Consider the following 13,096-nt stretch of genomic DNA (forward strand, 5'->3'; position numbering starts at 1 on the left):
TCAGGGTCCCCCTAAATCCCTCTCCCCGCCCCAGGACCCCTCTCCCGTGGGAAGAGGAAGAACCTGTGGAGGAGGCGGCAGCAGCGTTGGCCCCTGAGCCTCAGCCCCGGCGCCATGTTTTACATGCATTTGCTCATCAACAAGCGCGGGCCGTTGGCCAAAATATGGCTTGCTGCCCACTGGGAGAAGAAGCTCACCAAAGCTCATATATTTGAGTGCAATTTAGAGACTACTGTTGAAAAGATCATCTCGCCAAAGGTATGCTATGGAATGAGAAGGTGGCTTCTGGTATGTTCTGGGGCAGAGGTGTTCACCTTCAGTAGGGAACAGGACTTGATATTGTGAAGACTTTGCTAATCAGAAAAATTTGTGGCTATTTCAAAACCAGTGTGAGGTAAATTCCTACTCTGATTTTATTCAGATCTCACTCAGATAAAAGCTCCATCCCATTAAATGACAGTAATATAAACATTTTACTTGCTATTTTACTCCTGGAGATCTGTGGACTGCATTTATGTACAGTGTAAGAAAATGTTACCACAATATATTAAAATGTGTTTCTCCACACACCAACAGAGCTCCAGGGAGGGCTCTGTGGGCAGCGCTGCCCAAGGAACCACGGGACATGGGTTTGAGCTGCTCGCAAGGCAGCACAAGACCATTGGTGCTGGCCTTTCTTCAGAGGCTTAGAGTACCGGCTGGGGGTGTTGTTCAACAGAATTTGGGAAATGCTGGTATTTGAGGAAATTGCCAGAAAAAGATTGAAAAGTCAGCTGCTCAACTGAAGTCAAGGGACTAAGCAAACTGCCGTGAAATTGTACACAGACCATTTGAGGAAAATGCTGTTGCTGATATTATAATAAATAACTTTTGACATATTGTAACCATCCTTCCACTTTCAGTGGACTTCTTCCAGGCCCCTTATTATAAGCCAATAAATCTATAATTAAGCCTACGTTGCACTTATGAGAGACTCTGTGCGAGCAGCCCCGGAGGCTGGAGTCCCTGCGTGTCACAGGGACGGTGACTCAGGTGGGCGAGTGGCTGTGGCTCAGTCCTTGGCCTCGGCTGCAATCACATCTACTGGAACAGTGAGGAACGCTTTACATGGTCACTGATTGATGGCTCAGGAGATCCAAGGCTTTCAGCAGATTTTTAAAATTTTCTCCATGAAAACACCTGTTTGATATTTGGCTTAGTGCAGGAAGACTTTGCATACATAAGGGCACAGTTATGGCCTTTATTTGCATAAATAAGGGCACAGGTGTGGCATTTGCTCACCTAAATAACCAAAGTGTCAAATACTAGGATGTGTGCAGCTACTTTCTGTTTCAGGACATGTTACGCTGTTCGCTGGCAGTCAGCTGAGGTGTTTTAGATAAAATAAGACCATCAATTCAGGACTTGTGCTTCAGCATGGTGACATTTAGGAGCAGAAGCAACGAGAAGTTCCTGGCTCTGAAAATTCTTTTCTATGATCCCCTGTATCAGTACAAAACCCTGTTGATTTTTGTATAGCTCTGCATTGGTGTATGTTACTGGAACTCTGTTATGACTCTTCCATGTTTTCATTTTTAATGTTTTTGCCAAAAATACTAACTCCTGAACAACTTTTTTACATCCTCAAAGTTTACAATAGCTCTGCGAACCTCTGGACACTTACTCCTGGGAGTGGTGCGGATTTACCACAGGAAAGCAAAGTACCTCTTGGCAGACTGTAGTGAAGCTTTGACAAAAATGAAGACAGCCTTTCGCCCAGGTATGTCCAGAATTTGGCATTTTTCCATCTGTCTCCTTTACAGCTCTTGTTTTAAAAGGTAATTTTGGATATTGCTGTTAAATACATGTTACTGGTCCCAAAGGAAACTGAACATACTAGTGCCTACTGCTGATCTTTAGTCTGACTTAATTTAATGCCATTTCAGGTCTTTGACTCCTTTAAGGGAAGCAGTATCTTAAGTAGTCTTAGGAGAAGATGCTTGAATTCAGCCTCTGTTGCTAGATAATTAATTTTAATTTCTGTTGACACCAACAACATGCCCAACAGTGTGTTAGTGCCAGGTCTGACAGAGTGTTTTGAGCTCGAGCCATGTAGACAGCGAGAAGGAGCAGAGATGACTGGGTCCTTTTCCAATGGGCTCCACATTTGTTGTACTTAGATGCCAAACAGGGAGGCACTGTTGGCCAAGAACAGGACACTAGCATCTATTCCCAGCCTCCATGCGCTTTGTGACCTGGTCTGTTTGCAGAATAGTGAATACCCACTCTACGTTATTCTCAAGGATATGAACATGATTAGTTAGTTAATATTCGTAAATATTTGGAAATCTCTAGAAGAAACACTTATCTTAAGTACCCAGTGCTATCTATTTTGACGAGATACTGTAGTGGCTTACAGAAGACTGCACCGCACAAGAACAAGACACAACAGTCACAACTGCGATGAAGGAGGCTCCAACTACATATAAAGGGGGAAAAAATCTCAGTGGAAGTGGTAAAATGCTGAACCAGACTGTCCAGGGACGCTGCAGAATCTCCATCAGCAGAAATAATCAAAAGTGAAAGTAGAAATGAATCCTGTTGTGAGCAAACAGTTGGATTAGATGACCTTCGTGAATCCCTTCTCACCCAAATTGCTCCAGGATTCTCTCATCACTGGGTATTTGCAGTCTCGCTTCATAATTATTTGATGCTGGAGAACAGCGCTGTACGGACACTGGAGAGAAAAAGAAAATGCAATGATTCATTTGAAGTGGTATGAATGACTCCAGGCTAAATGTCAGCTGTGAGAATCTTCCAGGGACTTAAAGGAGCTGTTCATAAACCTGATGTATTTACAGTACTTCAGGTACTGTAACAGCATATTCTTCTGTATCTGTCCATAAAAAACATGGCTTCTAAAGCACAGGTAAATTAAGGATTTTAATTTCACTTTGGAGTCCTGTTGACAAAATGCCTGAGTTTTACCTTTCTGTTATTTAGAATGGCAGCCCTTCCTGACAGGTTTATAGTCTTATTATATGTATTTAGGAAAATATTACTTTTATTTTATTGATACTTACTTTGTTTTGTTGTCTGTTTCTTTTAGGACTCGTTGACCTTCCAGCAGAAAACGTTGAGGCTGCTTATCAGTCCATCACATTACCTGAAGAATTTCATGATTTTGAAACACCGCTACCTGATTTAAAGTAAATACTTCCCTAGTTTAAACTCATTATTTTCGTATTTTCAGAAGTAAAAAGTATTCTTGCTATTATCTGATCAAGACTCAGATGGAATAGTTCGATTTGATAAGTGAATTCTCCTGAGTTCTGAGTTGGCTTTCCAAGGCTACACTTACAGGAGCTGTGCTTTTGTAGAGTTCATCCAAATATGTTTAATCAACAGACCTTTACAATGAAATAATGTACTGAACTCAGACTTCAGGATTTTCTAAATTAAAATTGTGTCAGTGAAGCCTGCAAACAACTTGCTGGCCTCAAGAGCAGACATAAAAGTATAAATCCTGTTGTAAGACTGTGGAAGTTTGGCTAGTGACCTCGCAACGTTGTCCTGTTCCATTGTGTGACTGCATTTCATTTCTGCTCCGTTGCTCTTTGGGCCAGGCTATTTTATCAGCAGTAGTCAGCTTGGCTCCCGATGAAAAGCCACCATATTTCCTTGGCTTTTCTGATGCAAAGCAGCATTAATGTAGAAAACTGATAAAAAGCAGGAACCCAAGACATGTTTCTGATGGCTCCGATGCCCCGAAGGGTCCAGATTTCCACTAGGGCTTCCTCTGTACATCCTCATAAATACAGTTTGATGGGATCTCTAAGTGTTCAGTATTTTGCAAGTACAGCTGCGATGTACAATAATACTATTTATTCAAATACCTCGGTGTGCTGACTCTGTGAATCGTGCCTTTTCTGCCTGCCCAAAGAGTCCATGGGGTTTGATTTACGGATGATGGCGTTAATTAGATGCCTTCTATGTGACGAGTGTCTGGTAAATGGCAGGGCTTGCATGTGAGCAAACTCACAGCAGCCCAAGTTCACTGGCAGAAAAGATCGGAGAAACATGAAATGTGGAGAGGAGGAAAATCAAAGCAGTGAATTTTATCAATAAAATCTTCAATGGCTTGAATGTAAATGGCTTTGGGAAACAGTTGTTCTCTCTCCACAGAAGTGTGGACCAGCTGTGGTGCTTTCAATGCCATGGAAAACAGAAGCTGTCTTTTAGGGGCTTACAATCAAACGTCAGGATTGTTTAGAAATAAGTTTTCACATTCCAGCTAAATGGCCAATGGGTTTCAGTTCACCCTATATTTTGTATAATGTTTTTTTCGTCAGGGCCATTGATGTTGCTGAACATTTTACCTTGAATCAGAGCAAAGCTGAAGACATCACACTTACAGAGGATTATGAAAGCGATATACTTCTCTGTGATAGAACCTTTGGTGAGAGAAATTGCGAAATTAGCAATATTCCATAAGGAAAAGTGTGTCTTATGCAACATTTTGTACAGTCTGAGTCCTTTCCACTTGTGAAAAAGCTGTTATTAAAAATGCATTTGCTTCATACTTGTGCTGATTGGCCTGTCATACTGTCTTACGCTTAAATTTTTGTGTAAGTACTCTGCCTAAGTAATCTGATATTGGAGACTGAGAATCAAACCCAACATTTTCTGCTTTTTACTGAATTAGCTACAATTGTTTATTGTTTATTCCTTTTGAGGTATGGGATCTCTTACACTCCTTTAAAATTAGTTGAAAAGCTAGGAAATGGATAAATATTTGTTTCAAAAATTTGTGCAGATGAAGCATCAGTAATTCTGTGTTTATCCAGATGAAGAACCAGATGCTCTGAGAAAACAGAGCTTTGATGGCAGCACCTTAATGAGCAGCAACAGTCTCGGGGCAGATCGCAACTCTATGAGTGTGAGCGGAGACAAGTCTGCGCTGCACGAGGACACTTACTGCTTCCAGCACGACTGGTTTGGAGACGAGGAGAATGCTGCCGATATGATTGGTAGGGTTTGCCACAGATAAACAGAATTAATTTCTTTCCAAATATTTTTATTCTGGCAGGAAAACAAACAAGTGATTGTTTCCAAATGTAAATTCTATATTTCTTGTTGGTTTCATACTTCTTTGTTTTTTCCTACTTGTTGCTAAATCTATGATCACTTAGACATTGCCAAGTAAAATTATATTAAAAGAAATATTTCAGTTTTTTAGAATTAAAGACATTCAATTTATACTTAAGGTTTAACAATTTAGTTTATCTTTTCAGACGTGAAATACTGCAGCATTTTAATCTTTGTAGTAACAAAGGCAGCAAAGTAGCTTCTACATCTTTATGGTTTAGAGTATTTACACAAACCTTTATAGATTTGTACCTTTCAAACAATATTAATATAATCCTTTTCAAAGAAAAAGTGGAAATCTCCAAATGAAGACTGATCTCCTTTTTGTGCTGTTGAAGGCAGACGTACCGTTGCCAGCCATCTGTGGCAGCTGAGCTTTTTATGTTCGCACAGAATTAACCTTCAATAAGTAACATCAGGCTGTATAAGGCTACTTCATGACTACTAAGGCTTCGAATGATTAAAACTATGCATTTTGTATTTAAGAAATCCTGTTGAGGGATGAGCAAAATGACCTGGATAAAGACATTCTTGATATGGAGGAAGAACATCCTTTGCCACAGGATCTGCCAGAGAACAGCACAGCCTGTGAGTTCACAGCATCTGCTCCATGTTCCTCACACGAACCTTCTGTTCTCTATTAATGCCTAAAGTTACTCGCGTTCCTTCCTACAATACCTTGTGTCTTTTTCCTTTGGTTGTGTCTTTTGCTTTTTTCTAATGTGCTTCACTGACCATTTTAGGTATAATTTCATTTGATCTAGGGATTCCAGATGTGTAACTTGGCGCTGCTTACAAACCCTTTTGTGTGCTCCCCTGTTGGACACACTGTTGATCTACCCTGCTGCTTAGGTAGCACAATACCACTTTTGTAGGGAAAAAGAAACTGAAAAAGGGTCTGCCATGACTTTGAACTTTACCTATGAGCATTTCTGGCTTCTTATTTCAGCAACACATGACGCCTTAGTAGTTCATAAAGGTGTTGTTGGTCTTCTTTTGATTTGATATCAATGAAATTAATCTTTGAAGAGGGTTTCTGGATTTTTTTTCTATCTTAAGCCCTTATACCTCCATCACACGGTTACTTTATAACTGAGTAGTCTGTAACAGCTTTAAGGGAAACCAGCGGCACTTGCCACTCCTTGCGCTAGTCCTGTTCACGTTGACAGAAATGTCCACACTGCCATGCGGTTCCCTGGAACCAGAAACAGATACATGCTGAAACTAACCAATTTTCCCCCCAAACCATGTTTTGTCAGTTGGGTTTTCCTCCAAATCAGTTCTCATACAAGTTCTGGTGTCAGCCAAGGAAACCAGGCCACACAGAACAGGAGCAGCAGCAGTGCCAGTTAGTCCTGGTTCATTGTGAGATTATAGACAAAATCACAGTTTTTTAATTCTGATCATTTTTGTCTGATACCATTCTATGTCATGAGATTGAGACATTATTCCATCTTGTAAACTGTTTTTGTTGTTTGTGTTATTTGCTGTGTTTTCTTATAGTTGAGTCCAGCTGTGCAGACACCACCATTAAGAAAGTTAACCACTTAATGAATGAAACGATACTTCTCTTGAAAGAAAATGAAGAATTTGTACTCGAGCCAGTTGATGATACAGGTCAGAACTTTACCAGTTTCTTGCTAAATGTTTGCGTTACTGTGTTTGTTTTTCTTCTTGTTAGTGAAAATATTTATAAGACAGATAACTCTCGCTTTAGATTTCATCTGCTCCTCCTGTCAGAGTTCCATTTTACAGCAACTATTGCACAAAACCAATATCAGGTTATTCCTCTGATCTGCCTAAACCTCTGCTTACATTTTCTTTCATATACCAAACCAAGCTTTTCTGCTGTGCAGTTCTGGTACTGCCAGCCTGGCCTGTTCATGAGTGTTACTGAAGTTTCACCTGAAGAGCTTCTATTGCTGATGACACATACATCTGTGATTTTTATGTATAAACTAACAATCTTAAAACTTCTAGACCTCTATAAAAATTTATTTTGTGAACTTTAATAAGATCCAAAGAGAAAAATGTTTCATTTATTCTGTGGGTAAATACAAATGTCGCATTGGTGACTGTTAGCAAATAAAAAACTTCATGTTGACACTATTATTTAGAGTATCGGAATTTTCCAGCCTGTCAAAATAAAATTCAGGAAGTTATGGCATCATCAACCTGTGGTTCTCTTCTGCACTTACTGTGTACATCTTTATTAAATTGCTAAAGGATTAAACTGACAAGTACAGATATTAACTATGAGGTGATGAAACCTGTTGAGTACATCAGCAGTTCTTGGAACAATTAACTTCCTGATGGATTAAAGACAGCTTATTCAGTTGTGTTGGTATATCATGTGTTCTCATTAAGTCCTGATGTTCCTGGTTCTTTAGTACAACAGTCATACGTCTTCCGCAATTAAACATATGTGAATTTCCTGTACAAGAATACAAAGGGGACACTTTATGAAAACTTCGGGAGCAATGGCCCATAGACTTGTACTTTGATTTTCAAGTCTGTGCGATGTTTCAGGTCAGCAGCCTGTCTGTCTGATTCACAGTGCTTTTTTTTTGTGCTTACATGTTCTGTGAATAGACCTTATTGGACTTTTTTGGGTTTTTTTTGTTTTTTTAAATACTTACTCTCTTTAGCTGTCACCCAGAGGAAAAAAAAGAAAAGGAAGAGGAAGTTGCTTGTGGATGTAGAAAAGGAGCTCAGCTGCAGCACCATATACAACCAGCTAAACAACTGCACGGATATCCTTACTACGTTAGACCTTGCACCCCCAACAAAAAAAACAATGATGTGGAAGAAATCAGGCGGCGTGGAAAACCTCCTGTCCCACGCTGCGCAGCCTGTGGTGCATGTGGAGCTGCAGAAGGTAAAGCTCAAGTCCTCATGGCTTTTATGTCACTGTAGAGATGGTGGGACTGTTGCACATGCAGGGTTGAACTGGGAGAAACTTTGCAGACCTGGTGGTACGTGAGCTCCTCGCAAGCTGCAGGTGCATCATTGAACGTGTTGCTTTGCAGTACAGTTCAGCTGGAAACCTGATGATTATTTGCATACTTGCCACTAATTGTTTCACCAGTGAGACCATCTGTAGAGCTCACACTTTAATCCCCAACACCCCAACAACCAGTAAAAAATGACAGAGAAACTTGAGAGCTGATGTTTCATTTCACATACAGGCACTTGACTGGACACTAATACACAACTTTTTAGATTTCTGTCAAATTCTTTGTGACTTTCTACTTTATTTTCTATTTTGTTTCTGCTCTGCAATCAATACGAGACCGTATCTTTCTTCTACATTTACTTCAAAGTTTGATGATGATGATGATGATGATGATTATTGTTATTATTTCATTAATGGTTTACAAAGATGGTATGCTGATTTCTTTTGTACTTTCCCCATTGGAGACTAAGCTCCAGCTGGGGAGCAGGCAGAGACTGGCCTGTCAGAGGACCAGGAGGGTCCTGATCACTTGCTTTGGTGAGAAGCTGGGCCAGACCACCTGTTACTGTGGCTGTGGACCTTAAAGCTTCCTTTTACACAAGAAAGATGTATTTGTTTCATGGCAACATGATTATCAAAGCCTCTCCGGTCCCCAAGTATTTTCTGACAGATCATTCAAAGAAGCTGTAAGACTAGAGCTGGTGATAAGATAAAAAAAGGAATGGATGTGCACACAGGTGATGCAGAAGCTGTGGTGAGAGCTCCACGCAGCAGCCGGGTGCTCCCTGCGCTCTTTCCTCTGCCGTGCAGCTTGGAGACATCTGAGTGGCTCATCGGGTTCCCTAGAGCAGCTTCACCCCTTAGAGTCGAGCTGCAGAATTACAGCTCCTTTATGAGAATAAAAACCACACGGCAGAACATGGGCAGAGAAATCCACACCCAGATAACTCCAGATGTTTCTTGCTTTCATCCCTCCTTACTGTCTGGCTTCAAGGAAAAACAATCCGAGCTGTTCCTAAGACATTTTTTCATGGAGTTTACTGACAAAGTTGAAACTGCAGGAGGCTGTTTAAAAAAATAATGCAGATTTTCAGAATGACCTGATTCAAATCTCTAAATTCTAGGTTGCAGTAATTAATATACAGCTCATACTCATACCTTCATCTTGATGTTTGCAGATAATCTGACATGATTTTCTGAAAGCAAACCAATAAAAATTATTTGTTTTAGTTGTTTGAGAGATGCTTCAAGAGTCACAGATTTGAGATGAAAAGAAATGGAATACAGAGGGAATCTGAAGTGGAAGAAACAAGAAAAGAACAAGATACCACAGGTAATACTTCAATTCTGTTGTTGCAGAATTAGCCATTACAAAATATTTTTTATTTTAGATAATGTTTCAGAGACATGTGCACAGTGTTTGTGTGCAGTGTTCTACAAATCGAAGGCCAAAAAAGTTAAATGTTAAGGAAATTGTTAATTAATTTTTTTTTAAATTTGTTTTTGTAAGTACTTTGCTGTTCCTTTATTCCTTAGATCAGAAGTGAAGTGCGAGTCTTTTTCTTCCTTGTGGCATAAGGAGGGATTTTTGGTTTCACCTTTTGTTTCTCCAATTCTCTGCCAAGTTGCAGATTTGGGGTTTTTTTAAAAGGAAAAAAAAAAAAGCTTCCCACTTATTCTCAGTTCAGTCAAACTGCTCTTTAAATTTCCAAATTCATGTAAATTACTTCTGTTTGTATCTTGGAAATTGTATTTTGGCTAATACCAAGCAAGAAGAAATGATCCATTTCAGATCTCCCAAGGAGGTGATGGATCTGCTTTCACTCCTTTGCTCCCTTAGAAATCTAAACTGTGCAGCTGCCCCAGGAATTAATCAACAAAACCACCTCCTGCAAGCCCAGAAAGCTCAAATTTTAGAAAAGGAAAAACTCTCTGGGAAGGTTCTTCTTCTTCTGGGGCCCTATTGGGAATGATGTTTGTTCTATATTTACTCATTCTGTCTCTTGAGCTCAAAGATTGCTAGACTAGGGTGTGATTTTTGCTTTTCAATTATTATTTTTTTTAAGGATAGAGATTCGCCATAATTTCCTCTTAAATCTTGTTTTTTCTGTTAATACAGAGATGCTGATAGTAGAAGAACCAAGTTATCTGCAGGAGTCAGCTCATTCAGAGACTGAAGGAAAAATTAGAAATGATTCGTTTATGTTGACATCACAGAATAACAGAAATGAAACCCATGATAACTGTGGTGAAACTATAGTGAGCGGTTTCCTTCAGTTTTAGAAATTTAAATGTATTTATTGGTGTCATTCTATGCCAGAGTCCCATTTAAAACACAACAAGGAATTACTAATAGATGTTTGAAAAGGATGTTAGAGACAGCCGATAGAGCATTAAGTAGCTTGTGTCATGGAAGTTTATTTATAAGCACTTTGGAAGAGTCTCGCCACGAATTGAACTATTAATTAAAATGTCTATTAATCAGTATAGATTACAGTCTAATGACTAAGTATAAATGGAACCTTAATATGAAATATAGCCTCTGTGTACTCAAGAGATAAATGTAATCATCTTTATAAGGGATAAAAATTATCTTTCGTGTCTCCAGTTGAGGAAATACTCAAACAATAAATGATCTGTTTCTGCCATCTTTATTTAGGGTAATGTGAAAGGGGATTCTTTAGAGAATATGAGGCTCATTAAAGTTGAAAAAGAATGATAAAATTGGACCTAACAGCAGCAGAAAATGTAGAACTGAATCCACCCGTGTAGAATCAGCTGTAGGACAAATCCTACAGCAAAGTTCTTTCCTCTGTGAGGAGAAACGTGGTAGAAATATTAACTACAGCATAATTTTGGAAAATTTTATTAGAATAAATTCTTTGAGCAGACTTATGTAATTGCAAGTTACATCTCATGGATAAATTGTAACGCCTGTTGATGGTCCTTGCTGTTCTCCAGCAGGACGGCAGGGCTGGCTCTGAGAGCTCCTCGGTGCTCAACAATTCACTGGACCAAGAAGCCGAAACCCAGCGAGCTGAGCTGACAATGGTACGTGTGCCCGAACCTGGCAGCTCTGGCTTGTTGCACAACAGAGCTGTGCTCTTTCTCAGAAATATTAAAAATAAAGTGATGGCATCGTGAACTTACAGTGAATTTTGGTGTATTAATGTCATCTTTAGTACATTTTTTTGCCAGTCAAAACCATAATAACATTATTTTCTCTGCTTCATGAAGCCTGGCATGACTGCAGAGGTGTCAGGGGTCCCAGACATCCCCAGTACGGCCATCAAAAAGCCTAGTTCCAGCTGGATTTTCAATTAGGCCACAGTTCTTGTCCTTTTTATCATCATGGTGTGTGACTTTTCCCCAGGCCATCTAACCTTCTGTTCTTTTTCCTCTCAAGGAGCAAACAAGGAAGGATAAAGATAGTGAAGAAATAAGGTGGAGCAAAAGAACTCTTCAGTTATTAAAAACTTTACAGGTACCAGTGCTGGATTTTATGTGAACATATTTCAAGGGTTCTGTGCAATGCCCATAAATAAACACTTACATCTAAGTGTAGCCATTAAAAACCAAGAAATAATAACACTTGGTTAGCAGTGACTGAAATTGCCCGTGATACAGCTGGTGCTCCCTACCCAAAGAACAGGGTGCGCAATGATTTTTATTGTTTTGACTCATGCAAACCACTCCAGATGCGCTTAATCTCACACCTCAGTGCGGTTCCATTGAAGTCAGTGGAACTACGGGCACGTGTAGTTTTAGTAACATATGTAGGTGCTCGTAATATTATGGCAATAAAATGTTCAGAGCCACTTATATAAATGCAAATGCCAAGATAATGTTCTGTTCAAGGCGTTCAGGCAGGAAGTTCTCACTCCGAGCAGCTCTCAGAGTTCAGACTTGACAGGATCTGGTTTTACTGGCAGCCAGGTTGACCTGACTGATCTTCTCATTCCCTCACGCAGCACCTGCAGAGATCGGGCACGCACACTTTCAGTTTGCGGGAGCTCTGCCAAAAAAACAACCGGAAAGAAGCTGCCGTCAAGTTCTACATCTTCCTCGTTCTGAAGAAGCAGTCGGTGCTCGAGCTCAGCCAGGGCACTCCCTTCGCCGACATCACTGCCACCCTCGGCCCCATGTTCCACACCCACTGAAATCACACAGTATTCGCATAAGGTAATAAAAATAAATCTTAGGATAAGTCCTTCAGCAAAGACATTTCCTGGAAAAATGACTGAATGTCTCATCAGACCGTGGTGACTGTGCAGAGCTCTTTCCTCCTCACATCTCCGCCAATGCCAGAGACCTTGCGCTGCCTCCATGGTAGTCACACAGGTCACAATATGTTTATTTTTTATATATATGTTTATACAACGAGCAGTTACTTATTCTGTTAATAAAATATCGCTAAAATACATATTCTACATAAGAGATTTAGAATGTGAGGGATTTTATGAAAGTCCTTTAAAACCTTTCTTAGAGACAAATTTTGGAGGTTAAATTATTTTTTTACAGGGCTCGTGCGTTAATTAGCTAACGCTGTTAGGAAGAGAAGGCTGTTAAGCTCTCTTCATCATAAACTTTATTCTATTTCACATTATTCCTTTCAAAAAATGTTCATTATTTGATATTTTAAGGTCTAGGAAGGTCTCCAGCATTGTTTTTGTGTGTTCAGGCAGAGAGAAGTTACGCTGTCCCTGGCAGAGCCATGTGAATTTTAGGAAGAAATCCTCTTTCCCAGAAATCCTGCAAGCTTTGATTTCATGGAGCATGTTCACTTAAAGCCTAACACTTTTATTTATATGTAGACCTATTTAAAAACGGATGTTAAACTGAAATATTATTAGGTCTTTGCTTTTTTAGCTAATTTAGGACAAGTTTTAATGCTTTTACTGTCATTTTGCAGTAGTGTTTCTCAGTTGCACCAGACCTGCCAGGTCATGTGTGTTCAGCGCCAAGTGTTGCAGTGTCGGGGTGTGTTGAAGTCTCTTAATATGAAATCAATAA

At 39.7% G+C, this 13,096-nt stretch overlaps 1 protein-coding gene across 1 annotated transcript; it reads left to right on the plus strand.

The window, feature by feature from the left end:
* The first annotated feature begins 114 nt into the window (after positions 1-114).
* RAD21L1 (RAD21 cohesin complex component like 1) lies at positions 115-12,244 on the plus strand. Its single transcript, XM_065645841.1, has 13 exons — positions 115-258; positions 1,630-1,759; positions 3,089-3,188; positions 4,332-4,438; positions 4,827-5,009; positions 5,614-5,715; positions 6,631-6,744; positions 7,776-8,005; positions 9,314-9,416; positions 10,203-10,342; positions 11,045-11,134; positions 11,490-11,567; positions 12,055-12,244. The coding sequence occupies exons 1-13, from the start codon at positions 115-117 to the stop codon at positions 12,241-12,243; spliced, it is 1,710 nt and encodes a 569-aa protein (XP_065501913.1). The 3' UTR covers position 12,244.
* Positions 12,245-13,096: the final 852 nt, after the last annotated feature.

This window comes from Caloenas nicobarica, chromosome 15 (assembly GCF_036013445.1).
Source record: "Caloenas nicobarica isolate bCalNic1 chromosome 15, bCalNic1.hap1, whole genome shotgun sequence".
Taxonomy (NCBI): domain Eukaryota; kingdom Metazoa; phylum Chordata; class Aves; order Columbiformes; family Columbidae; genus Caloenas; species Caloenas nicobarica.